The sequence below is a fragment of the Gloeophyllum trabeum genome (genome assembly GCF_000344685.1).
Source record: "Gloeophyllum trabeum ATCC 11539 unplaced genomic scaffold GLOTRscaffold_00019, whole genome shotgun sequence".
Lineage (NCBI taxonomy): Eukaryota > Fungi > Basidiomycota > Agaricomycetes > Gloeophyllales > Gloeophyllaceae > Gloeophyllum > Gloeophyllum trabeum.
The window spans coordinates 305,041-331,661 of record NW_006920428.1 but is presented as its reverse complement, the minus strand read 5'-3'; the positions used below and the strand labels follow the sequence as shown (position 1 = coordinate 331,661).

At 52.7% G+C, this 26,621-nt stretch overlaps 7 protein-coding genes across 7 annotated transcripts; 3 read left to right on the top strand and 4 right to left on the bottom strand.

Moving 5' to 3' along the window:
- Window positions 1–2,474: 2,474 nt before the first annotated feature.
- Window positions 2,475–3,274, top strand: GLOTRDRAFT_11794 (uncharacterized protein; the record flags this gene model as incomplete). The annotated part of the gene is made up of 3 exons (XM_007872622.1): window positions 2,475–2,859; window positions 2,916–3,088; window positions 3,152–3,274. Coding segments are annotated over 3 exons (681 nt in total), but the record flags the coding sequence as incomplete, so codon positions are not given.
- Window positions 3,275–7,534: 4,260 nt separating this feature from the next.
- Window positions 7,535–8,493, bottom strand: GLOTRDRAFT_123507 (uncharacterized protein; the record flags this gene model as incomplete). Its single annotated transcript, XM_007872722.1, has 4 exons — window positions 7,535–7,743; window positions 7,817–8,079; window positions 8,131–8,289; window positions 8,351–8,493. 4 exons carry the CDS (start codon window positions 8,491–8,493, stop codon window positions 7,535–7,537), a joined length of 774 nt encoding a protein of 257 aa, XP_007870913.1.
- Window positions 8,494–9,458: 965 nt separating this feature from the next.
- On the bottom strand, window positions 9,459–10,418 carry GLOTRDRAFT_133755 (uncharacterized protein; the record flags this gene model as incomplete). Its single annotated transcript, XM_007872721.1, has 4 exons — window positions 9,459–9,688; window positions 9,750–10,012; window positions 10,063–10,215; window positions 10,276–10,418. 4 exons carry the CDS (start codon window positions 10,416–10,418, stop codon window positions 9,459–9,461), a joined length of 789 nt encoding a protein of 262 aa, XP_007870912.1.
- A 657-nt stretch (window positions 10,419–11,075) lies between these two features.
- Window positions 11,076–14,547, bottom strand: GLOTRDRAFT_112673 (alpha-glucosidase). The gene is made up of 14 exons (XM_007872720.1): window positions 14,321–14,547; window positions 13,621–14,271; window positions 13,485–13,562; window positions 13,325–13,429; window positions 13,119–13,268; window positions 13,042–13,066; window positions 12,895–12,985; window positions 12,609–12,839; window positions 12,513–12,555; window positions 12,284–12,460; window positions 12,166–12,228; window positions 12,041–12,111; window positions 11,897–11,979; window positions 11,076–11,842 (listed from the first exon to the last, which is right to left on the bottom strand). Exons 1-14 carry the CDS (start codon window positions 14,538–14,540, stop codon window positions 11,140–11,142), a joined length of 2,691 nt encoding a protein of 896 aa, XP_007870911.1. The 5' UTR covers window positions 14,541–14,547; the 3' UTR covers window positions 11,076–11,139.
- Window positions 14,548–18,221: 3,674 nt separating this feature from the next.
- On the top strand, window positions 18,222–18,510 carry GLOTRDRAFT_112672 (uncharacterized protein; the record flags this gene model as incomplete). The annotated part of the gene is made up of 1 exon (XM_007872719.1): window positions 18,222–18,510. A coding segment is annotated over one exon (289 nt), but the record flags the coding sequence as incomplete, so codon positions are not given.
- A 591-nt stretch (window positions 18,511–19,101) lies between these two features.
- Window positions 19,102–20,622, top strand: GLOTRDRAFT_133752 (alpha/beta-hydrolase; the record flags this gene model as incomplete). Its single annotated transcript, XM_007872718.1, has 7 exons — window positions 19,102–19,434; window positions 19,496–19,801; window positions 19,856–19,910; window positions 19,962–20,080; window positions 20,134–20,246; window positions 20,302–20,482; window positions 20,539–20,622. The coding sequence occupies 7 exons, from the start codon at window positions 19,102–19,104 to the stop codon at window positions 20,620–20,622; spliced, it is 1,191 nt and encodes a 396-aa protein (XP_007870909.1).
- Window positions 20,623–21,041: 419 nt separating this feature from the next.
- On the bottom strand, window positions 21,042–21,880 carry GLOTRDRAFT_133751 (uncharacterized protein; the record flags this gene model as incomplete). The annotated part of the gene is made up of 8 exons (XM_007872717.1): window positions 21,042–21,099; window positions 21,159–21,183; window positions 21,232–21,295; window positions 21,350–21,377; window positions 21,434–21,487; window positions 21,543–21,652; window positions 21,725–21,776; window positions 21,834–21,880. 8 exons carry the CDS (start codon window positions 21,878–21,880, stop codon window positions 21,042–21,044), a joined length of 438 nt encoding a protein of 145 aa, XP_007870908.1.
- Between the last annotated feature and the right edge of the window lie 4,741 nt (window positions 21,881–26,621).

The window sequence follows — 26,621 nt, the reverse complement described above, 5'->3', positions numbered from 1 at the left end:
TATTTGTACCCAGCCCAGGGGATAGTAGCAGCTGCACTACTAGACACAAGTAACATAGATCAGAGTGCTCCTCTGCTGCCAATCAAAGATTGGCAGCTCTGTCACACAGGTCATTTGTCCCCAGTGGAAGAGACAGTCAATAATACCTGCAGACTCCAGGTAACATCCTACCAGAACCAGAGTGCTCATCCACTGCCAATCTTCGATTGGCAGCTCCCTCGCACTCATTTTTCCTGAACCAAGCTGAAGGACAATCATCGGAAAGGATACTCAAAGAGTACCCCAAGCAGCTGGGAGCAGAAACAAAATATATATTACACATGTACTAGTTTCAGTTTCTCAAGGGGACATATAGAGACCACTGAGCAGAAGAAATCAGGGTTCCAGAGGCAGCAGAGATTGAAAAGCACAGGCCCAAGATGCCTGCAACCAAAGAGACTTGTATCATAGTCTCTGCCACCCACACATCAACTCAGACTATGTGTGTGAAAAACAATCAATTTGAGACTAATTCCCACAGTAACAATCCATCAAACTATTCAGCAGTCAGTGTATTATTTCAGAACACAAGTGCAACATTCAACAACCTCTTATAACCGACCTAAGATCAATGTGTATGTACCAGTAATGATTGGATTAACAGGAAGCACATCCCACCAAGTTGACATGCTTCAACTGCTGCACGTCCTAGACTAATGAGCAAGTGGGCAACTATGACATCACTCAACTACGGAAATGCGCTTAATACAAGCGGACATTAAAGCGGACATTAAACAGTGTAGTCAAGACTACAACCAAAAAGTCGCACGCATTCTCAGCATCGCGATTCCCACGGGGTACAACGTTCGGCACGCACCCAATTTTGCGGGTAAGGACTCGACCCTTCGTAAACTCAGGACTCGTAATAGTCATCTCAAACAGAGGTGATGCACTGGCAGCCGGAATTTCGATTCCTATTTGCTGGGTTGGGTTCGTGACCTGGAGGGCATCTGTATTGGATATAAACCCCGGAAGTGTATGGCATACACATGCATAGTTCGCTCTGTCGGCCTGGATTTTGAAGCAAACACGACAGATTACCTGGACGCGTCAATAAGAGCAACACTATCCAACACGAAATCGAATTCACGGAAGATACTGAACTTGGACGATGAGCTCGCCGCGTCCTTCCCTAGCAACAGCCAGTGTCCATGCATGGTCAACACTTCCCTTCGTTTCTCTGACGAGCGCCAGGAGAGCCGCTGATAAATGGCGCGACGGACGTGTCACGCATCAGCTTATCATCACGAGGAGAAACGTGGCAGAACAAAAGCGCTTCTACATTGGTTGATGTGGAAGCACCCATCAAGCCACATCACGAACATATATATAAGGTGACTCACGTTCCCATGTGACTTCAGTATTTCCTGCCACCTCGTCTCTTCTAAAGCGGGCTCCTCACCCAGCGATTACTCGCTTTCAGGCCCCCAGACGCCACAATAAAGGTGAAACACGGCTTCTACGGCATGAGAGGAAAGTATGCTGGACCCCTGCCGGCCAACGTCTTTCTCAAGACATTTCTGCCTCTTCCTAAATCGACCCTCGAAGCACAGCCAAGCCGTAAGAGCGCGTTCGCTAAGATGGAGAACCATAAAACAGAGAAACAGATGTACGATGAGTTTGTAAGCCTTCCACGACTTTTTGCATTCTCAACGTGTTGACCTGCCTTGGTACTCTAGCGTGCATGCTGTGAGAAAATTCTGCCGCCCGATTATAAATGCCAGTGGGTTAGCACCGCAAGTACCATGGACGAAAACGACGGGTCTCAGCTGGTTGAGATGGGCTTATATCTTTCCGGCCATGTCCCGTCTCCTGAGGACAATCGCTCTCTACCTCGACAGCGATGGGACCGCGTGATTCTCTACGCCGATTTCAAGTCACATGCTAATACAAACACAATGGACCCTTTTGACGATGGCCCCGGTAAGCGGTCTGAAGCAGTATCCCAGCTGCGCCAGGATGTACGGGCTCAGATCGCAGGCTACCCCTCGCAGATGTTTGCTCAGCAGCACCGCACTCATGTCTTTACTCTCCTTATTCTGGGCGCATGGGCGCGCTTCATTCGGTGGGATCGCTCCGGAGCAGTATTCTCCGAGAGAATCCATTACGCACAATGTCCCCAGCAGATCTCCGAGTTCCTCTGGAGGTTCGTGAACTCCAGTCGTCAGCAGCAGGGATACGACGAGACTGCCGAGGAGATCGTGAAAGATTCCGCCGAATACAACCTTATGCTTGCTGCTCGGGATGCCAAGGAAGAGCAGTACAAGCTCGACTATTTGAAGGAGGATACCGACGGGAACTGGCCATGGTACAAGCTGCGCGTGGACGCCGAAGTACAGCCACCTCCCTCCAAGGCCTCTCACACTGGAGTGTCTTCCACCATCGCACCTCGGTCGACTCTCGACGGGGCGGCTGCCGTAAAGACAGAGCCTCGTTATTTCCTAGTCGGCAAGCCTCGCACTGATCCTCATGGTTTGGCTGGCCGGGCAACGCGAGGCTACATCGCCTGGGATGTCACCGGCGAAAGGCTAGTGTTCTTAAAGGACTGCTGGCGAGTGCCAACGCTGCCGAAGGAGGGGGATACCTTGCTGAAGCTGAATGGTGCTGAGGTCCCATTCGTACCGACGTTGGTCTGCCACGGTGATGTCGGAGGCCAGACCACATTAACTCCTGGATACTGGGACAAAGAGTCGGACGGAGAAGAGAGTAAGATGAAGGCACACGCGCACTATCGCCTCGTAGTGGAGGAGATCGGTTGCCCCCTTGACGACTTCCGTAACTCGAGGGAGTTGGTGCTGGTGATATATGAAAGTATCTGTGGTAAGTGTGCTACGTTACCTCCGCTTCAGGAAGATTGATTCACTGAACTCATTTAGCGCACTACGTTGCCTTCAATGATGCGCATATCCTGCACCAAGATATCAGTGCCGGCAATATTCTCATCGTTCGGAAAACGGAAGACAGAGTTGTCCGTGCTAGCGGTCTCCTGAATGATTGGGACCTGGCTAAGGATACCGAGATAAAGCCTGCTGGGCAGTGTGGTCGGACTGTGTGTACCCGATTTTTTTTTGATCTGCTGGTTGTAGGGGTCACTAAGCTATGCCATTCTCAGGGCACATGGCAGTTTATGTCTGGGCGATTGCTTGCCCACCCTTCCAAGTTCCACGAAGTGCAGGACGATTTCGAGTCGTTCCTACATGTCCTTCTCTGGGAAGCAGTGCGCTACTTGCCACACGATGGATGTCCCTCTGTGGGAGCATTCATGACAACGTTCTTCGATGAAGCCTACAACCCGGGCGATGGCGTTCGCGGCGGATTGCTCAAGACGCATACCTTCATGGTTGGCAAGCTGGAATTCACGTTCAGAAATCCCGCGCTTGAGAGTATTATCAATACTCTGTTTGGCTGGTTTCAAGGGTACTACTGGGTACATGAAGATCTCCTGGATGGCCCTACCAATGCTGGGACGCCAAAATCTCAGCAAGGAGATAAAACACGAGAGAAAGTATATACGCTTCCGACGCGACTTCGGCCGAATAAAGCACCTCAGGTTGTCGAGCAAGCGAAGAAGCACGAAGCCCACGCGAAAATTGCCAGCAACTTGAATGATCATAAGCAAATAGCATCCATCTTTCAAGCGCAATTGGATGACGGGGACTGGCCTGATCACGACAAGATACCTGATCAGGTCGAGCCACAATATACGTACAACTTTTTTGGCATCTCGAAGACTTCGAAGTTAACATCCAAGCGCGCCGCCAGCCAAGTCGCCGACTTGGACTCAGACGAAGAACGGGAACCGAAGATGTCACGCACTGGCAGCAGATTCTGATTGATTATGTCGTGTATTCCAGGGCGGTTTGTTTACTGTTATACTGCCGCTTTTCTCTCGGCGTTACTGTTAGTCTTGTAACGGCTACTTACCCCTATTTTCTTTTCATGTAATAACTCTGTTGGCGATTGAATGCATGCATCCTGGAACTTTCTGACTCCCCACCGGGCGGCGAGTTTGAGTTGACAATTCTCGCTTTCGGCTTCAAGATTGTCAGGGATGACGCATATGCAGAGAATCCCCTGCTGCCTATCAATAATGATATCGTACCTTGTGCAGAGCAGGGAGGCCAGCCTTGAGATGTTGGATCGGCGTCGACATCGAGCTCGCCGACGATGGACCCTCCATGGCCAGCGAAAACCTCACGGTCACTGGCACTCAGCGCAAGCCACTACGATGCAGCTTGTCCACTCTCTACTCCAATGCTGTACCTCCTCGTCATTTCTCGACCGCCAACTTCGACGAGTAATACTGGCGGCCTTGTGATATCAGCACCGCCAGTACTACCCGTCATGTGGCCATGGCCTCCCTCATGACATAACTTGAATCTTGGGGCATCCGGAGTTAGAATGTAGAGCGCGAGTTGTACTCGAATTTCTCACCTCGTTGGCCGGCATACTGCGTACTCGTGAAGGTGTCGCGACCGAGATTCATCGATGAGCAACGGGCTCGATACAGGGACGGGGCTGCGCACGCGAAACCAGCACGGATAAGTGGACCCCCTGTCATTCCCAGGACCATGTACTCCCGACACCAACCGTTGGTCAACGCTGGACCTCCCGCCCGGGATGACCACCTGAGCGCATAATACTGGCGAATCTGCGCGGCCGGGAATACGTAATATCGAGGTAGGACACCCTCATATCCCGCAGGCAACCCAACGCACCACCGGAAGCGTACGCTCCGGCGCGACGGGGGCATGGCATCTGGCGCCTGGTGATCCCGCAGCTCCAATACGCTTCATCCCTTCTCCCCGGTATATATATTCATAGATCCACTTCCGTTCGGAATGCTTCTGGCGTCCGGTGCGCGACTGTACGTTTCGAGTGTATCATCCCACGTCTCCAGACACCCCATCGATTTCCTCCACCCGCAGCTCGAGACACCTCCCCTGCCGCTGTCGTTCCGCGACCCATCACTGGCAGTCTAGTATCATACCCTTGCTCTCACGATTTCGGAAGTATGTACATACGGCAGGGAGTACCCGTCGACGCTCGACTGCCGACCACGGACAGAGGCACCCGGGCGGCGCGTCGGCTGTTGCATATATGCGTCAGAACATGACAAAATGATGCAAACGAATGCTTGCGCGTAGACCCGGGTGTTTCGCAACGCCTGTATCGCAATGCTGATTGTCTCAGTTGTGCGTGAATGTGTTGTCCCAGCTGAGAGAAAACGAGCTATATACGGGCTGTCTCAGCTCCCAAAGCGCATGCGCCCTTATGGCATCCACTCTCTCCTCGCTGCTCACGGCGCTCCTCCAGCCCCTCTACATCGGCGGAGTGCTTTCCAACATGTCATTTCGGCGTGTCCCATCGACACAAAATAGATATACTCACGCGCGGCGCAGGTTGTACGGAGTTGGCTGCTTGCAGACCGCATGATATTATTCGACCTACAGAAAAGACATGAGACTCTTGAAAACCCTGGTAAGCAGATACTTGAATCCGTGCGCACGGCCTGCGTCTCATGGGCACTCCAGATGAGATTTCTGTGGATCGTGAGTCCACGGTACCACCGGCACGAGGTCCCTACCCACTTGCTAGCCCCAGGTCGACTCCGCGAACCAATTTATCCTGACCTATATGCACTGGCATTATCTAGTCGCCAGCCGCGCCGCACGAGGGCAGGACGTACTGTGATTTCTGCTAGCGGAGAATTGGTCCATTCTATGGCTTTGCCAATAGCGTGATTCCCGTATTGAATACCGTGCTGCAGGAGCATGGCCGTACGGTATTCTGTTCTTTCTGCCATTGTCGGCTAACCGGGCTGTGTGATCAGTTTCATTACCCACGGTAAGCTACAGCGCGCACTGCTAATTCGCGAGCGTAGGCGATGGCCGCTCTCATTATTGAATGGTACGTCGTCTTCAGCTTCTTTTCTATGCAGGACTTATGGAAGATCCGTCAGACTTCGGTAGCTTCTACATAGGAAGGATATGGATGTGTGGGTCACGCATGCGCATTCACCACAATGGCGCCGGCTGAGACTATTATTCCCACTCTATTTGCTACTGCTCATCAAACACGCCACCATGATGCCCACTGCAGCTGATACCAGCATTGGCTGCTTTTGGTACGGATTTCAGGAGTCTTTCAAGCAGATGATTGTAAAGTTTAACTAGGCGTGGCTTTGACAGGTATAACGACAGGTGAGCTGAGTATCTGGGAATGAAATGAAGCATCGAGTGTCATCATTATTCCTTAGCCTATGTTATTCTGAGGTGAAGGTCTTAAGTTAGTTAACATTTCCACTTCTGAAACGTCACGCCAGTCTTCAGGATGCGGATTCTCCGCTGTTCGGGGTCGGCTTACATTTCGCGGAGGTCGTTTTGCGCTCTCGCGTTGCAGAAGAGGTCTGCTTAACCTGCGCATACCTCGAGAATGGTGTCGGCGACGGCTGTTGCCTCCTGTATTACCGACTTCGCTATTTCAACCACAATATGCTATCTTCTGCGGCGATCAAGACTTCTTGGATTGTCAACTTTTAGGTACTTCAATCTCTCTGCGCTGACCGAGTTATCTACGATTTCTTCCTTACAGGTAATTGGTCGACTTATTAATCAAGTTACCGTCGCCACTGGGCTACTATCATTGTAAGCGATGCGCTTGTTGCAACCCTCAATTTGGAATATAGGACAATTTGGGTTGGAATATACTTTATTCACGGCAAAGGTAGGGCCTCGCAATCTTACCAGTCGCTGATTTCTCAGTCGTCTTCTACATCTGAAATCTATGTCAATGCCATTTTGGCAGCGTGGGCCTGCATCTCCCTACTGCCCAGCATCTGTGAACAACTATTCAGCTAGCCTCAGTAGCCGCGTCGTCTTCCGAGATAAACTGCGCCTTCAAGTAGCGGAGGATATCAGCGGATGGTTCGCAAGCTGCTGCAATCCTCGATCCTCAATGGTTCTACCCAGTGGCTCGGGGTTGGGCAGGGCTCATCACTATGCTCGGTTCCATACAATCCATGGCCATGAGGGCATCTTGTGCATGAGCCATATCAACCAAATATATGCCAATGATAGTGGCTCAACGAGCATAGCACGCGATAAGTAAATGTCGTACCAGGCAACAGCTCCAATGCAATCGTTAGACGGGAAAAGAGGCACTCACCGCAGCCCAGCCAGACGGGCTACAGCGATAGCTCATTAATCGTGACCAGCACCTGACAAGATCCAGTGGTGATAGGGGGAAATCACGTCGGGCAGAATAGATATGGTAAAGATTGGATTTCAAATCAACTTGACCGAAGTTCCATATCCGTATTATAATCACCGTCTCTGCTAGAGAGATACCCACTCCAATTCATAGGCAATCACCTGTAACTTATCATCCAGGGCACGCCCCAGGAAACATAAAAATACTACGCTCTGCGTAGGGCCCTATCGTTACCGAGTTCCCAATCTGCCAACCTTAACAACAAGCTGTTATTCCACTGCATTCAAGCAGATTGGTACGTCTTGCCCAGGGCTGAGAGGCTCCCGTCGGAATTGACAAAAGTGCCAACAAAGTCGCCGAAGTACGCGTAGCGCTCCACCGAAGCGAGGTTGTCCAAGAATGGCTCCATGGTAGTCAGGAACGTCTGCTGGTCCGCAGTCGCGCCCGACGCGCCGAACTCGGTCACCCACACGGGCTTGTTGTACTTGGTGCCTACACAGCCAAGCCAATGTGTTTAGATACCTGTTACGACAATTTACAGGACGACGTGGCAAACATGACTCACCGACACTGCTGATGTAGTTCTGGAAGTACGCCACGTTCGACGCAGCGTCGTAGATATGGATGGCAACAGCGTCGATCGTGCAGCCCGTGCACGCCGCCATGAACTCGTCCATCCACGCTAAGCCCATCGGCGCAGCGCCGTTAGTGACAGCCGGGGAAACGAGTTTAGCCTTCCCAGCAAAGGGCTCCATGTACTGCTTCCAGGCGGCTGCGGCGTCCTGTGGGCTGAGATTCGACTGAGAAGAGAGATCGGGTTCGTTGAACCTGTGTTTCGGTTGGTCATCGCATATTAGTTGGGAGAACGTCAATAGTTACCCGAGGAGGTGAGTAGACCCTGCAGCGATGGCGGCATTTGCATTCGCGTTCCAGTTGGTGGTGTGGTCGCTCGAGGTTCCCCACAGCATGGGCACATACTCCACGCCCGAAGGCAGATTGCCGCTCTTCTGGGAATCCCAATTATACGCCCACGAGACGCTGCAAGCAGCACAGTATGAGCTACATAGTAGGTGGGGGACATCAGGTCAGCGTGTCTCACCTGTTCCCGAAGGATGTTGTCGCGGTAACATCGTTGAATCCCAAGCCGCGTTTGGTCGTAGATGCGCGTTTGCACGTAGGTGCAGCAAAGGCGGAACCAGCCGCCAGGACAGAGAGAGCAGTAGCGTAGAGCGTGAACTTCATAGCAGCAATAATAACTTCAAAGACAGCGAGGAAAGCGAATGTGGCGTCCTGGGCTGGACAAACGAGCGAATGGGTTGATATAAAGCGCAAAGCACGAGAAGACGGGCAGGCAGGGAAAAGCAAAGCAAAGCAGAGATGAACGACGAACGGGAGTACGTTGGTTGTTCATATCTGCCTTATGTACTCTGGACCTGCAAGCGTGTCAATGTCCCTGAGTTCCATGGGCAGGTTGACGGCCGGGTGTTCCGGCGAGAGATATTGTGCCAAAGGAGCCATAAATATGACAGCTCCGCCGAGGAAAGACAAAGATCAGACCGCAAAGGTAAGTATCCCAGGGCCGGAGATACAGATACACCGCCAATGCGCTTACAGCTATCAACCAAGTCGGAACTGCATCACAATCGCGAGAGGAGATTACTACAGCTGAGCGGCAAACTTTGATGCACGAAGGCAGAGCAAGCACCGTCGTCGGAACGCAGGTCGCGCCACATGCAGTAGCTTGGGTTCTCCGCAGTCCAGGAACACATTCCTGATGTTGAATCCGCAGTTGTTCCGGCGGTCCCGCCAGTTAATTGCAATCAGAGGAAGGCCACGAGAAGAGTGTAATTTCCACTCGCCGAGGAGCATAATAAGAATGTATAGCGTCTGACCAAGTTACCAGGTATCGGTTGAGACAGTGAACATATGTATTATGTAGTATGTTGAAGTCCCAGATTTATAGTTGTCATTGAGTCGGAGTCGGTCTGCAGTCCATGGCCGTGAGTCATGGCTGCGGACTTCCTCATGCTTTCCATCTGCTTAGAGTTTCATCGCCAGGATACAGCGACTCGCGCACGCCTCCTGTTATACGGCCAGCAGTCATGGATGTACAACGCACATTTGGGAATAATAAATTTCGCCAGCCCTGACATCCAGCGTGTATATATGGCTGTCATAGCCTCCCAACGGATGGTCATCAACCCGGCTCAAGCAGACGCATATGTCTGGCCCAGATCGGAGAGAGTCCCGTCAGGGTTGACAAAGATTGAGGTAACGCCGGTGCTGCTTTCATCCAAACTGAAGTAGGCATAACGCTCCACAAAATCAGCACCATCTAAGAATGGCTGGATCTGGGTGAGGAAGGTCTGCTGGTCGGACGTCGACTCGCCCGTATCGGCAAATTCTGTGAGCCATACGGGCCTATTGTAGGTATTATCTTCCAGATCCAGTTATGTCAACATTACAGTGGCATGCTTCACCTCGGTGATTTCACTCACACATAGCGGTGACGGACTCCTCGTAGGAGTCGACGTCGGCGGCTTCATCAACGTTGTAGATGTGGAGAGCAACAGCATCCACTGTGCAATCTGAGCACGCTTGGAAGAACTGGTCCATCCACGCCTTTCCTTGAGGACCATTGAGAATAGCCGGAGAAACAAGTTTAGCTTGACCTGCGAAGGGTTCCATGTACTGTCTCCAGGCATCTGCGGCGTAGATCGGGCTCATATTTGCTTGATCTGACTGATCTGGTTCGTTGAAGCTTGGGAATAGTGAGGGCCGAAGAAATAATGAACGCTTGATTTCACGTACCCTAACAGATGGACGGACCCGCCCTCAATGGCGGCTTTCGCACTGGCATTCCATGAAGCAAAGTCGGAAGTCCCCCATAGCATGGGCACGTATTCAACACCAGGTGTCAGGGTACCACTCATCTGGGGAGCCCAGTTGAATACCCAAGAGATACTGAGAACAGTGTGAGTCAGTGCTGGGACACCATAACTCCATGGCGAACTCCTGTCTCACCTGTTTCCGAAGGGGGTGGTCTGACTGACGTCAGTGAATGATAGCCCGCGCTTGTTCGTGGACTGGCGCTTGGGTACGGTGGCTGCTCGGGCCAAATGCCCCGCCAAGAGGCTGACAGCTGCAACGAGAAGGGGGAACTTCATGGCCACAGTAAGCGAGGCAGAATTGCAGGCATATGTTCACATCTTCTTATACGCTATTTGCCCGCGCGAGCGCCTAGCTATTCTGGAGCATGTGTGTCACCATCAAGAGCCCATCGCTGTCCCGGGGGCATTTAGAACACCATGTTCTGATAGAATGGAGGCACCGACCTAGTGTGGTCCCTTGTATGCCCGAAAACCGGGATAGCCTGCAGGATATTGACATCCGTAGCTTGAACCCAAGCCACAGACACCCGGGGCTGGTGAGATTCTGTGTAGCGTAGGGGGCGGTTTTCAGGAATATGCGATAGCCCATCGTTACGGAAGTACTTACCGGTTACCACTGGTCGTTTCTGGGCGACTCGAGAGCGCCCTTGGGTGATCTCCCGAGTAATGCTCGCACCGCTTTCCACGGACGTACACGTAACTCGTAGGCTTTGAGAGAGACGCTCACCCGACACACCCATTCACACTGGTGGCCAATTCACAATCCCCACTGCCAGGTTTCGACTTGAGCATACCACCTTGTTGAAGGGAACTTCAAAGCAGCCTCAGGCTCAGCTGGAACACTCTTCGAACATCCGTATCAGGTACCGATCATATATTACGGCTGAACATATAGACCTGACCCTCACGCGCGAAGCGAGGGCGAGCTGCCATGCGGGTCACGAACCCCAAAATTCGATGCTTGAATTTAACCGTCCAGCTACATTGACATCTGGGTCTACGAAAGCTGAACAGAGAAATTGCCACTAAGGGGCAAGTCCATCGTGAGATCCAACACTTTGTTGTCGGAGTCATAGGTGACATTCACCGCGCTAGTCCCATTGCTCCACTGCACCTGCGGAACGCTGAAGGCATGCGGAGCACCTAGCAAACGCACCCTGGCCAGTCGCAAGTCAGACAGGTAACCAAAATGGCCTCCGACCGTCAATTGGCCCTTCTTGTACGAGATATCGATCGAAGTGTAGGTAGCCGGAGTGATCGAGACGCCGTCGTCCAAGTAGAGAGAACCAGAGGCGCAGCCGTCAATACCCGGAGCAATGACAAGTTCGAACGGAGTCTGTCGAAGCGCGGTGGTAGTCATCGCGCCGCTGACACGCAGAGGCAGGATCGCGCCGCCACGGATGTAGAGCGGTATAGAGGTGAAGTTGACATTGGTGAGCGTCACGTTGCTGCCCTCTCCGTGCATTGGCGCGAGGGTATACCAGTCGTAGAAGGTATCCTTGGGTAGGTAGACATCGACGGTAGTCGAGTTCTCCTCAGTGACGGGCGCGACCAGGATGGAGTCACCATAGAGAAATTGCAAGTCAATACCGTAGGTGTTCTCGTCTCGTGGGTACTTGTACCAAAGAGGATTAACGATTGGAGTACCGTCGAGGCTGGCTTTGTGCATGGCGGTGTAGATGTAGTCCAGCAAGCGATAACTATTCACGTTGAAATTGGCTTCTGTGCTGCGAGCAAAATCTTCGATCACTTACCGTATGTCAATGACATTTCTTGCGGCCTCTGCTACCGTCGGCCACCTGTAGAATTCTTGCGGGATGGACGTGTCATCATTATGCTATCCCAAAGCCGTCAGCTCTCGTTGGGTCAGTACATTCATGCGACTGAATTTTACTGACATCTCGCATGAAAGGGTAGAAGGCACCCAGCATGGCCCATCGCGCACATAATGTTTCGGTAGTGTTCTGAGCTAAGAGTATTGGATCCAGGTCAGCTAATATCCCGGTTCATCCGATGCACCCACCAAAACCGCAAATATCCGCTCCAACCATCGGCACTTGATACACGCTAGCGAAGCCAAGAACACCTATTGCACGCGGAATGAAAGAGAGTTCGCCTAGTTTGATCTATCGACCCCATACCTGAGATGGAATTCCTATAATGATCCCAGTCCGCGAAATTATCGCCCAACCACTTCCCGACGTGCGCACCAGCACCGGCGAACGTCGACCGCGTAATGATCAGAGTGCGCAGACCAGGGCGGCGCGCCAGCATAGCTTCCCGCGTCGCCACCGACATCATAGTCCCGTACAAGTTGTCTATTAACCGCCTGGATTAGCTGTCTGCAGACCAGATAGTCAGGCTACTGACGAGTGTTATATTCAACCAGCCCGTTCGCATGCAAAGTGTCCGACTAAAGTTTTGTCATCAGCACCGTTGAAACCTATCGGCTGACCTGCGACTCACATGCGCGGTCTTGTTCGACAAGCCCCCGGCAGCATTATCAATAGCGTATGGAGGATTCAGCATCTCGTCATCAGTGAGTGCTTGCCGCTTCAGGACCGTACCGGTCGAGTTCGCGGTGGAGTTGTCGTGGGAAATGGGAGCGTCAGGGGCGGGTGGAAGCGTCGTCCGGTTCGGCGGGAGGTTTTGTTCTATCGCTTGAGCAAAGGGGTCGGTACACGGGTACACGCAGAACTGACAGGTCACGTTAACTGGTGATTCCGGTCTGTCTTTCAAGAAGAGAGCTTACACTGGAAGGCTCGTTCATGTCAATCCAGGCGCCGTCGATATCAATGCCTGTCTCAGGACTATAGAAAAGTGCAAACTCATTCGTCCAGTATCTGATTAGTGGTGTGTTCAGAATTTATGTATTATGAGAATGATTTAAGTGACTTACGCCTGCGTGTCCGGGTTGAACCAGTCTATATAATCACTCGCGTTAGTGCAAACCACCATACGCTGCCATCAACCTACCTGGATAGACCGTAACACCAGGCCAAACGAGGCCCAAATGCGGGCTAGTACCATTCGGCGCCTTCAACCAGATGTCCAACTCCGTTCCGCGATCGAAGGCCCCATAACCTTCACCCGGAGCGTACGCTACGGCCGGATCCGTCATAAGTACTATTAGGATGGCAAGATCAATGAAAATTGATGGAAAAGAGGCTGCGAAGACATACTGTAATGCTGATCATGGGAGTGCAGATAGTCGACGATTTCGCGCATCCGGGGGATTGGGAAGTAGTCTGGATCGGTTGTAAATATCCGCCGCTTGTACATGTAGTCTGTAGGGGGTGTATAATTGGGTCCGCCTGAGGTTGTAAAGAAAATTCTACCCACCGATATCAGTCCACATAGTCTCAAGCGGAATGCCAGCGTCAGAGTAGTTAGTGATAGCCTCGGCTACCTGGACGAAGTCTTTCTCCAAGCGTTAACAATCCCTCCTCGAGTACTGTTGAGTAGCTAGCCTACACACCGGTGTACCCGAAGCGACAGTTGTGGAATCCAAAGGACCAATACGGGACCTCAGCCGGTGTTCCGACCACCTGGGCGTACTGTCTCGCAACCTCAGTCGGGTCCGTCTCGCTTCCCGCCAGGAAGTAGAAGTCCAAGATGCCTCCGATGGTGTTATACTCGAGCGTCGTCCCGTCCCCAGTCTCAGTATCGTTGATCTTGATATCCATTCCGTTCGAATTCAAAAAGAACACGCCGTGCGTCCCCGTTTTCCGATGCTCAAAGTAGATCGGGTGGTTTCCGTAGAGATTCGTCCCGTTGGGAACGCCATACGCGTCTCGCGACCAGAATGTCCGCGTGTGGTTGTGCGTAGGCAGGCGGAAGCTGTCCGTGTGCTCCCCCAGTCCGTAGATATTCGCGTTAGCAGGCAGGTCTGTCTTCACGCGTAAATATTGTGGCTCAAAGATGATCGGGTGCGACGCGGTCGAGAAGAGGACCTCGGAGGTGCTCGTCCGGTATATGGAAAACGAGAAAGGTGAGGACGTATAATTGAACCGGATGGCGGCAGAGTCGGGAGAGACAGTGCCTGAAGCTGGGGGACGCGGCAGAACGGTTTCGGGGACTTCATACCGGGCAGTCGATGGGTCAGTAATCTTCACGTGGATGCGCGTTTCTGTAGAACAGGGTAAGCTCATACTTGGGGTGAGCGCAGGATAACATGCCGGTCTCGTACACCACTTCCAAAGCAAGTTTCTCGATGTCGTTCCCGAAAACGTTGCTAGGAGTACCCGCGAGCACCAGGTCGGCAGTCAGAGTCGACCCGTTGATTGCGACGTTTTCGGCTGTGTAGCCAGGGCAAGCATCCAGGACCTGCGGGTCGACATACTCCGCCGCAGCAAACGCGGTACACAGAGCGAGCCACAGAGCAGCTCTGGCACGCATGGTGGGCTATACCTCTGTCTCTTGTTGTACCACGACGAGGCATTTTATACGGTTCGCTGTTACAGGCACGACACGAAATTGGATCATTTCTGACCAGACAGCTGACCAGGAGACGCTTCTTCCCATATGACCGTGACGTAAGTACTCGCTGCCGATTGAGGCGAATCCTGCATATCGGTAGGCCGATTGACCGACTTGTATGCGACGGCTCGAGCCTCCCGCCAAGTCGGACAGTGCAATGCTGAGCCTCTGTTGTCCGGACGCGAGCTTCCGAGGGTCGCGGGGAAGCCTAGAGATCGGATTACCGCCCAAGTCCGTATACATAAGGGAAACAGACGAAGCACAGGGCGGTGGTAATGGTTGGGGGAAAAGGAGAGATGGATGCCTCAAAAACGCCAAAGGGCTTTTATATGGGATATGTCGCATTTCACAGATTGGCATATGTCGGGTGTGCTCTAGTCTCTATCCTTATGCGGCATGTGCGTGGTCACGTAAAGTCACGTCACTGGCGCGAACGCGCATCCACGTGATTTGCCACTGAAACGACGCTTCCACCCCATAGCCCAACCGACGCGATGGTAAGACGAACGACGCCGTGCGTATCTCATATTTGGCTACTTTTATAGCGACATTGGGACTAATATCAGGCTAGGCGCGTCGAATTCACCACCGCGGACTCCAGGAATCTTGTGCAATATATCGCGGTCGAGAACCCAGGCGTCAACAACAGAACTGGCAACAAACTCTACCAGAATCTTGTAAACAATGTGAGTGCCTTGACATTAATTTATGTACCTGGATCGACGGGATACAAGACGGACAAATGGCCATGGGCGAAACGTCATACCTGGCAATCGTGGAGGGAACATTACAGGAAGAACCAGGACGACTTCGACAGATACATCAAGACCTACCAGAAGAAGAACAAGATCAAGCAGTCAGATAAGAAGAAACTGATCATCCGAGACATCAGCGAGGAAGAGGAAGAAAGACCTGCGCAAGCAAGAAGCAAGCGGCCACGAAGGACTCAGGACGAGGAGGAAGAGGAGGAGCCTGTGGAGAGGGCTCAGAAGAGACGGCAGGTTGATAAGAAGGTGGCTGTAGGGGAGGCGTCTGGAGGCACTCATGATGAGACCGCTAGGAAGGAAATCCCGAGCGGTACGTCCCAGAACAACAAGGTACGACGAGCAGATAAAGGGAAAGAACGGGAAGTGGAAGCTATTCCATTACCGCACGACGACAACAATGACGGGCCAGATCAAGTTCTGTCTCAGACGGCCATCGCCTCCACGTCGAATATGGCACCTGTGGCGGCCAAATCGTCATCTCAACCCCCTTCAGAGCAGCCAGTTAATCATGAATCCGAGATTGCCGCCGTTTCTGAACCTCCAGAACACTCAGAAGGTCAGGATAAGCCCGATGAAACTCTTATGGAGGTCATTGCTCCCGCGCCCTCGGACGACTACTCTGGCGGTATTTTCGACAAACCTTCCGACTCTGACGAGTCAGAGACAAGTGCGGAAGAGGCCGATGTGACAGTCCAGCTGACGCAGAACATCTCTCAATCAGCCGATAGCGAGGAAGCGGAGAGCCTTGAACTCGATGAACTCGACAGGTGAGATCTAATAATCCATTCCGTCCTTTCGTCCTTCGTGCCTAGCATTATTAGCACTCCCGCCCAAAGGGAATCCACGCCCCAGTCTCAGCCCCAGGGCGAACCTCTGCCCGACTCATCTGCACTGGATGGTATGTATTCCATGCCACAATGATAACATTATCCTTCTGACCATTGCTAGTTACAGGGCCTAAAATCGAGCCAATGTCACAGCAAGTCCCTCCGTACCAACCAGTATCACGCCCACGCGAGGACAGATCCGCATCGCAGTCTTTAACGGATCAACCAAGTACTCCCCCGCCGTATCAGAATATCTACCCTGACATCGCATCTGCACCCTCGCCCAGCCTAGGTTCCCCTGTTAAACCACCCGGCAGCGTTATGCCCGGAACATTTACCCAGCCCAAGGACGAAACCTTATCACAGCATGTGCCGCCAGTCGTTCCCAAAGATGAACCTGCTTCCCAGCAACCTCCGCCGTCAGGACCTGTATTTCAGGCTTCAGGCGTACGGCAGGAGCCGACCCCTCCCCTATCCGGGCCTGATTCGTCCCCACCATTCACGCCTAGTCTGCTCAATACCCAGGCCCGTCGACTGGCTGGCACTAACGAAACCGCCGCTAGCACCCCGAGAGCCCGCTACGCAGCCCGCCCTCTCAGACGGAGACGCACACGCAGCCGTACACCGCCATTACTGGTGCTTTCGGAGAGCGACTCCGACGAAGACGACGAGGAGAACATGTTCACTTCTTTACCTCCGACGCCGGCTGTTCCCAGGCTGAAGAGACAGGCGCCGCGCCTCGTTGAGGGGCCTTACTCGCTCGCGTTCACGAACCGCAGGGGGCGGGCTCCGTTCACTCCCAGCGGTCGACGCGCGAGTGGTGTGGACGAGTCTGAGCAGGAATCCGAGGAGATCGATGGGTATATCGTGCTCACGCCGACGCCGAAGCAGGACGATAATTGGCCTCCGAAGAGGGGCGCGTCGTTCAGGTACAGGGAGCCCACTCGGGCGGACAAGGGCAAAGGCAGAGCGCATGACGTTGATGAGAGGCCCCATCACCCCTTCACGCAAGTGGGACCGGAACAAGAAGATGTGCAATTTAGGCGGGTGGATAAGGGCAAGGGGAAGGCACGCGCCGTCGACATTCCGGCGGAACACCATCACCCGTTCAGCCAGGTTATCCCCGAGGACGAGGAAGGGGAAGTCAGGCCGAGGCGAGCTGCGCGCGCTCGGGCCTACGTGGAGCAGATCCTCGCTTCCGCCTTGGGGGCCGTTCAAGCCCCGGTACATCACGCGTTCACCCAGCCCAGTCAGGTTGATGAAGATCATTACGCGGGTCGTGCTCGGGGGAATGCTGCCGCGTCTTCGTCAAGGCGTGACGCTCGTAAGAGCGTCGTCAACCGGTTTTTGACCTCGCTCGGTGAACAGGCCCCATGTGTTTCTTCGGCGGGTGCGGTCGCGGGTTCCTCGAGACGGTCTGTTCCGCGAACAAATTCAGGAGAGGGCAGCGATGCAGAGCGGGGGCGGGATGGCACCTCCTGGACCACCGATGATCTCAGCAAAGCACGATTCCACGGTTCAGGCCACATCTCTCCTGACAGACATCCGGTACGAGAACCGGAGGAAGCATCATCTCCTTTTACCCAAATAGGTGTTACTTCAGGCAGAGACGATGGAGATGATACCCGTGCTGCGAAAGAGCGACGGAAGACCTTCGCAGGCTTTACCCATGACGCTCCTGTGGGGTATCGTGAGCCGCCGCGAATACGTCATTCGATGCCAGGTCGTGCGGCTCGTGTCCCTGCGCGCCCATCCATCGCCACGACGGTAGAGCTCCCTCCAACGCCTCCGCAGCCATCCCCCGCGCGACCGGGTGACCGGCGGCTTGCGATGGAACTCGGTACCGAGTACCTCTTGGATACCATGTCCAAGAATCATGGTTTCCTCAAAGAAATCGTGTATGGCATCTTCGACAAGGTTAAAGACTTCCAGAAGACGGACATGATACTGAAGGGGATGCGAGAGGCGGCCGAGCAGAACGCCCTCGCGATATTGGAGGAACTCGGCGCTGGGACATCTGACACCTCCTCCACCGGTGAATCAGAGAACATCCATGATGCTGAACCCGGCGATGAAGAAGCTGAAGGAAGTGAGGCTGAGGAGCACGTCACTCCTCGTGGCCGACCTTCCGTGTCTCATGGTCGGTCGTCAGTACTTCGCTGGTCTCCGGCTAGTGGAAGCCGCGAAGAATACCGCCCTCCGCGGATCTCTCGGGCCAGCGAATACGCCCGCCTAGTCAAGGAGGGGCGCGAAGAAGAGGCGCGAAAGCGGGAGCGCCGGAGATCCACTCTCGGCGGTGTGTCGCCGCGCAAGGCTCGGAAGGTCAGAGAGACGCACGCGACGGATCCCATGCCCCAGCGGACGCCTGAAATTGAGCCACTTCACCTTCCCACTGCTCCCCCGCACAAGCCGACTCCCAAGAAGTCCAACAGCGCCCAGAGCAAGTCGGAAGTGGAGCATCTGCTATCCGACCATAAGCCTCCGGTAAAAACTGGCGAAGGCGTCCTGGGGAGGGGTCAAGCTAGAAAGCTTACTGCGGCGTTATATAGTGCTTATCTGTGATGATTTTCGTCTCTTTACAAAGTGGTAGCGTAGACAAATTATATGTAATTGCTATCAAAGTATCCGAACCCTAACCTTACTACCCCGCTTCGCCGTGCTACGAGTGAATCAACTTTGCACGTGTATTTCACATCCGCAGACGCCACAGCAGGTCCTCTCGTTAATCCTCAATCGTGGATCTCGTATCGGGTATCCCTTACTCTGCGTTTCTTGTCTTTGTTCCTCATCCTAGTGCATGATATGCTACAGTTGCTGCCAAGTGCTCTCCGCCTTTTGCTCTCGACAATTGCATGGACACCCGTGCCAACTGCGGAACCAGCATCTATGACATTCCAGCTGCGACATGCGCACGGAGTAGCGAATGGCACTAGGAACGTATTTTCAGATATTCCTCAATCTCTACTCGCGCAGTCATTCGGTGTCAAGACAAAGCGTCTGACGACGCACCGTCCGGCATCCCAGATAGCCTTCCAGAATGCCCGGATCAACTCCATGAGACATCTGCGGACTGAATTACCTCCTTGGGACGAGATCGACGTTGAAGGGCCTGATACGGAGAAGAGGGAGACGCTCCTTACGCTGGCTAAGATGACGAACAATGCTTATACCGAGCCGGGTGCAAAGAATTGGTATGATCTTGGACCGGACTGGAACTCGGTAGGCATTTCCCGGACTTCTGGCCATTACAGTCTGTTATATGATTCAAGGCTTGATATAGAGCTATCCCTTTGGTTGGGAACCTGATTCTGATGGATTCAGAGGTCATATCTTTGTCTCTACCGACAATTCGACTGTTATCATCTCCGTCAAGGGCACGTCAGCCGGTTGGATCGTAGGTGGAGGAGGTCCGACCGTCCGCAAGGACAAATTGAATGATAATCTCCTGTTCTCGTGCTGCTGTGCCAGAGTCGGCCCGACATGGACACCTGTTTGCGATTGTTATTCTGGAGGAGGGAACAAGTGCGATCAGGATTGTGTAGAGAAGAGTTTGACGCAAGAAAGTCTGTTTTACCCTATCGGAACTGTAAGTCAGAGTTCTAGCTGACCGGGTATTACATTTGACCATCCCGCTCGGCAGAACCTGTATAATAATGTAACATACATGTATCCTGACGCCAATATCTGGATAATCGGTGAGCATTCTTACAAGGCTCCGACCACGGATGTTCATTGTATTGTTGTAGGACACTCCTTAGGAGGTTCCCTTGCGTCTCTACTCGGGGTGACATTTGGTGTCCCGGTGGTTACGTTCGAAGCCCCCGGGGAGAAGCTCGCAGCCAAGCGGCTGCACCTGCCTTCGCCAGTAAGTGTCTACCACTCTGAACTTTGCTCAACCCAGAGTAACGCCTCTTTCAGCCCTCGACACAACATATCACCCATGTGTATCACACGGCCGACCCCTTCCCCATGGGGACGTGTAACGGCGTAACCTCGCCATGCGCCATAGCAGGCTACGCTATGGAGACTCGGTAAGCAGTTTGGTTCACCTTCTCTTTATCCACCATCTTTCTAATCCTCTCCCAGCTGCCACCTGGGCAAGGTCCGGAAATACGACACGGTGACCAAGCTCGGCTGGGCGGTCGACATCCGCACCCACGGCATCGCAGTCATCGTCGAGCGATTGCTCGCAGAAGACTGGGAACCGCCTGTGAATGGGACAGGCGGCCGGGAGGTGCCCGAATTCAGCGAGGAAGAGGACTGCGTGGTGGGTATTCCCGTTTGGCATGTGATTGACGTGTTTCTGACTTTGATGCCGCGTAGGATTGTTATAATTGGGAGTATGGGCATTTCAAGAATGCCTCTTTTAATTTTGCGGGTAGTGGGACGTGTGGAGGTCCTCTGTAATGGCACTCGCGAGCTCTAAGACGACTCCTCCGGTTGTATATCTAATGTCCCTTGTAGAATGATTTATGCTGTGGTAACACGGTTGCGGGATCTGCGTTCAGGCTGACTACAGATTCACATTCGTCGCCGACGGTCGATGGTCAGACTATGGATGTTCGGAGCCGGTGGCCCAGTCCCTGGCGTTCTGATGAGAATATGGCAGGCACTTCGAAGACTGGGGCTCTCGTCGGTAGACTAAGAATAACCAAGACTAACCATAGCCTGAGGGGTCGGAGGGTGATTAGCTGTGTCCGAGCCTTCGAATCAGTTGCAGCCCTGGTGGTAAATTACGCGGAAGCCCTGAGGGTATATGGGTATAGTACAAATTGCGTTCCTCGACCCGACCACATAGCGCGAAAATAAATGAGGCCATCCGACATTTAGGCCTGTGCAAGCGCATGTTCGAGGCGGGCTCGCAATGCTCGTCGGCTGTTCAACCTAGCCGTAGTGTGACGGTTAATCGATGACCCCTGACGTCCATTTTACCAAGCACTCACGATGTTAACATGGAGTTCAGATAGACTAAAGGGTCGTTAGCAGCGTCATGGGAGTCATTCGTCAGGCGCTCACCCTGGGCATGGACGATGTAGACGCCGACGTTGAGCATGCTACCACTCTTGGCGTATATGACGTACTGGATCGCCTGAGTATCAGCGGGCGAACCAAAATGTAGGACAAGGGCACGTACAAGGGAAAGGTACACGCAGGCCACGACGCTGAAGTTGAATCCATAACCTGAGTAGTCACCCACAGCAATATCGCGAATACCTACCTTGAGACTAGGCCCGTGCTAATGGTGTACCTGATGATAAGATTTATTAAGGACCTGCATATTTTGTCAGCACCCGCTCCGCGCTCGTGAACAGGGAAATGATACGCACTTGGAAGCATGGAATCCTTGTTGCCGCTGCTTGTACAGAAAATAGCACATCGTCACAGCGATCAGGAGGTCCGTGAAAGCGTAGGAGCTGGACGCCAGGGCCACCAGCCACTATTCGCCAGAGACAGTCAACATGAATCCCAGTGTCCGAACATCCACGGCGGCCAGGGTTTCGGAACTCACCGCTTCAAGCCGGAATTGCCGTGGCGCAATCTCTAGAGAGGGTGCTGTGTACCTGCGGCATCATGCTCTACTATACGTCTTCAGACAGTTATGGAAGCAGGTGGCCTACCATTCGGCAATGTACCCTACATCAAGAAAAGGCCTAGGGATTACCATGGCCCTTGCCAGCCAGAACAACTCAGAGACCTACCAGTCGCAGAAACTGAGGTTGAAAGAATCGCCCCAATTATGTGAGGGTTGGAAATAAGCCTCATAATGTCATCACAAACCTAATCCTGTTATCGCAGGCACAAGCTGCGTAAGTTGGTCAATGTCGTCTCATACCGCGGACACCGCGAACACGTACCAACAAATACGCTAGTCTGCTTCTAGACACTGTACGTTAAATGCGTTATCAGTTAACCGCTGTTGCAGCTAGAGTGGACCCCATACGCTTTCGGATTTTTACTATGAAGAAACTGGGTCGTGTCCGGGGGACGCATGTCTCAGCTTAAGCAGTCGCGACGATAGCCCTAGAGCGCACCATTGTACCAGAATAAAGACGATCTCCTACAGTTCCGGATTTAGTCAAATATTTGGCAGCTGCTTTTAACAATGATACCGATGGGATGGTTTCACCCTGCGCGGTACAAACTTCAGTAATAATGATCACCCCGACATCAGACAAAAAGGATACTCACGACGAGACTCCTAGATCGTTGAACCTGTGTCAAGTATGCTAAGGAAAGAGCTTCAATGTGCGCACCAATTGGCAGAATTGTAACCGTTTGGATCCCCATTACATCGCGCGATGAGATAATACCACAGAACATGAGTGATTAAGCAAAGCTGGGAGGTTCCAACCTGGAAGGCAAATCGCATCAAGTGCCGACACAATCTTAGCACAGACACAGTGTGCGTACCAGCCAGGTCACTGCAACCTGGCAGACGTGAATGCTGGAGCCGGTGCAGAAGGGACGATGTCACTCACAAGCCACTTTATTGTGGGTGCATCATTACGGTACGTTGTGTAATAGCGTATCATTTGTGCGCAAGTGACGCCGTAGAGTCTAAGAAGTGAGATCAGCGAGAACATCAGGCAACTCGGACACAAGGGGTACCCATAGACGACTATCGCCCCCTTCAGTACTACACCATATGTATCTCCTAGATCGAGATTAACCGACATTTGCGTGGTCGGGAAGGAGTGGAGTAGGGAGTGCCCTCCAGCAGTTATAATTGTCCTCTGGGATGTGAGGGACAGTGCTTCGATCTTATATGGCGAGAGCTGCGTTAGGGTTTGGCATCGCGAAGATTGCACTCCGCGCAGTTTCCATTGACAACTGTGTCCGTGGGCGAAGCGGTGGGGATATTCTAAAGAGGGACCCGCGATTGCCATATGCGAGGTCCTTGGCCTTCCTCGGTAGATATCGACACCTGGCTGAGGTGCGACGATTCGTGCGAGTGTCGGAAGCGGAAACTTCTCTCTAGAAAAGGGACACGCAGGAGAGTCGGTTTATCCCACTCGTTTTACGGACGTGGGGAGCCAGACGGGGGGTAAACATTCACCGAAGGGTCGTGAGACCACCGTGGAAATCAGTGTGAGGGCATAGGGGGTCCATTTAACACTGACCACTTCCGAACGGATATGTGAAAGACCTTACATGTGCGTATCCACGTTCGAGCTTCCGATGATGGCTGCTTTACGCGCTCAGCAGGAGTCCGCTAAGCCGGTGGAGAGCCAAACTTGAGTCTCTAAAACGATTCCACGGTCAGCCACCGAAGTCCTCGCGGTATTTTTATCACCTCTATATCGTCCGAAGTCACGGAAACCTGAATTACACTCGGACTACTGTACGCGCCTAAGTAGGTAATGAGCGAGTCAGAGCGACTTATTAGCAAATGGAACTTGCATTTTAGTCTTTGTCCGATAGAGTGTAGGTCGTACAACGATCCAGCTACATCCCGCATGCGCGGAGGCCTCCACTACGGTGTATGACGGCGGATAGCGCTATTGTGCCTTCTCATACGGGAGGCTATAGGAACACGCTGTTCCTATACTTACGAGGGATATAGCTGTTGCTTCAGCGCTGCTTCAGATGCCCGAGTACGTGGGATTGGCTCAGTTACGAGGGATGCGGTGGCCGAACTTACGACCCAAGAGAAGGACTGGCATCCACCAACTGCAAAGGAAGGATAGGTAATGATATCGGCGAGAAGCCTTCCTTTCAAACAGAGGATTACGCGAGACCGAACCATGTAAGAGCGGCTCTTATGAAAAGAGTGATGCGTCGTAGGCTTTCGTCACGCATTCATTTTGTGGCATTCGCACTGGGCCGTCCTGCCTTTGTAGTGAGATGTAAGCTCTTGGACTGCTTACTACCCAGATATTCGTCGCCTTCTCGGTAAGGTTAATCGGTGCTTGAACAGAGGGCGTAGAAAGTACAGGCAACCATGACGTAGAATCATGAATGATGAACTGCCAGGATGTCCGGGACAAGCCTCCTGGCAACAACTATGATTCTTTTCTGTATCAAATTTGTCGTGCCAGAGCCGGGCCTCCAAAGCTCGTAGGCAGTGTTTGGGTTTCTCCCGCGTCTCCATTTGATGCGGAGGTAGGCCGGCCGTCCATACCGGGCTGTCATCTTCCCTATCGGCACGACGTCGCCGCCTTTGGCAGGAACTCGAGAACCTCAATAATAGTGTCAAGTCACATCTACCTATAACTGGTTGGATAAATTGTGAAAGTATACCTGGAACAAAACAGAGTTCTTTGCAGACGTACCAGCCAATCCTTGCTTAACATCGTTTATCACCGCGAACGCTGGACTGAATGATTTCAAGTAAAGATGAACCAGTTCATTAACTTCTAAGTGAGCGCCAGTGAATCCAGGACCACAACGCTACTAGTAGTTTGACTGTAGCGGCGCCCAAAACACGTGACTGAAATTCTGGACGCGACGCGTCGCGTCCTCCTTGCACGCCCGCCGCCTTTCCACTGGCCTCCCACTTACCCGGGCATTGCAGTTTAAGCTGCAGTAACGACAGGAACGATGCGGGACACCGAGTTTTTCTTCCGTGATGCTTTCAAACGAAGATGAATGGTTTTACTCGTGAATGGCTCGAAATTATGGGCCTGGAAGCGTATGTATGCAAGTCTATAACTTGGACATGGACGGATATCAGCAGGAAAGGTATGCACACTTCCAGAACTTCTTTGTGCGCGTTAGACATGGATACATACCGATGGCACCGAGGGCAGGAGAGATCTCGAGAGGTAAGCCTGAATGCAATCCTTCAACAACTTCAGCATGCGTGATTCTCAGAGCTAGTGAGGGCATAAAAGTACCGCTACGCTGCAAGCGTCATAAAACCTGCCGTTGTTGCCCTCTGAGGACAGATATAGCACAGGACTATGCATACAGCACCCCTTGCCACGCATATTTGATACGGTAGGTGGCACAACTGCCTTGGATCTAGATTCTGGGTACGTCCGGTCAACAATGCTACTCATTGCCCTAAATTACTGTGCGGGACCTTAAGCTAGATGGATGAATACTAGGCACTAGATGACCAGTATTCTGCAGATTTAAGTGAAGTCTTCCGTTCCGTACGTGGAGGTATCAGATCTCCTTCAATACAAGTTCATTTAACTTGGCCTTGGCTGTGGCTCATTAGTGGTACGTTAATGCTGACCCTGCTCTATCTTGCGTCCTAACCATCTATGCGGCTGTCAGAGCCAAACCTTCTCCTGACCTCCGACAGCGCCGGATTCTTCACTGTACAGATACGTCAGGATACCTTAAGGGATGTCGCTACTGCCTCGCCTGGGCGTATATACCATCCACGACGGTCCTACATAAATGAAGACGTTCCGCTCTTTTCTCCACCCGACCTTTCTTCTAGCGATCACATTCGACGTTACTTTACTTTAACCGCCATGAAACAGCGTCAGTCGATAATCACTCGCGTATTTTGGGGTAGTCATGGACGTACGTCTCATGTTCTGTTTCCTTATCATAGTGCTTGACTTCCAGGAATATTAGATTTTACTCCTGACGACAAAACACTTTCAGAGAAGCTTTACCTTCGTCTGGGACATCGCCACAGCTTGTCGGCGCTTGCCGGACCACGGTTCTCACGAGTGCATACACGGCATTACGTACACGAGTGGAAGGTGATTGCCCCGCGCAAAACTTGCAAGTTCACCAAAACCACGCACCCGGGTGACGACAGAAACAAGCCTAACTAGGCTTGCGACTGTAGACGGAGTCGCGAGCCTAGTTAGGCTCGGAAACCTTATTTGCCCACCCCACGTTAATGCCCCATCTGTTTCCTACGGAATCCTACCCCACCTGTACTCTCTAACATACGAGCGAGAGTACCGTGTATCTGCTGTACGTGGCACTGTCCAGCACGTATAATAACCCCTGCCTCGTCGCCCAACACCCCGTCTCCGCTGTCCCTTCGACTGTGCTGCTGCCCGCTTCCGGGCCGACTCCGGTAAGGGTCTGGTAATAGACCCCTAAGACGCTGCCCACGTCACTGCCGCGGCGCTTCGTCGGCGCATCCCGCCTCTCTGTCGTTGTCCACCGACCCGTCATCGTCGTCGCCGACGACGAGCACAACCTCTTGCTTATATGTAGTTGTAAAAATGTACAATAAATCTCGTTAAATACAGAAAATTCATGACATTGACTGGACATATCAGTGCTGTCACTTGAGCACTGCTATCGAGTGTCGCCACCGTCGTAAACCCCGAGCTCGTCGCACCCGTCGGCGGCGGCAGCGGTGGACATCCGTATGGAGCCTCCAAAAACATGATATATTCCTTGTATACTAGTAATATGTGTTGTATCATATAGGAAATCCCTTGATACACACGGGCGAACGCTAGCATAATAACATCAAGCACGAC

What these genes read in the sequence shown, in the direction of transcription:
- GLOTRDRAFT_112673 (XM_007872720.1), bottom strand. Translation starts at nt 14,540, where the DNA reads ATGCGTGCCAGAGCTGCTCTGTGGCTCGCTCTGTGTACCGCGTTTGCT. An exon ending in TTATAGGAATTCCATCTCAG is followed by an intron (nt 12,229 to 12,283) that starts GTATGGGGTCGA and finishes CGCGTGCAATAG; the next exon opens with GTGTTCTTGGCTTCGCTAGC. An exon ending in TCTACCCTTTCATGCGAGAT is followed by an intron (nt 11,980 to 12,040) that starts GTCAGTAAAATT and finishes GCTTTGGGATAG; the next exon opens with CATAATGATGACACGTCCAT.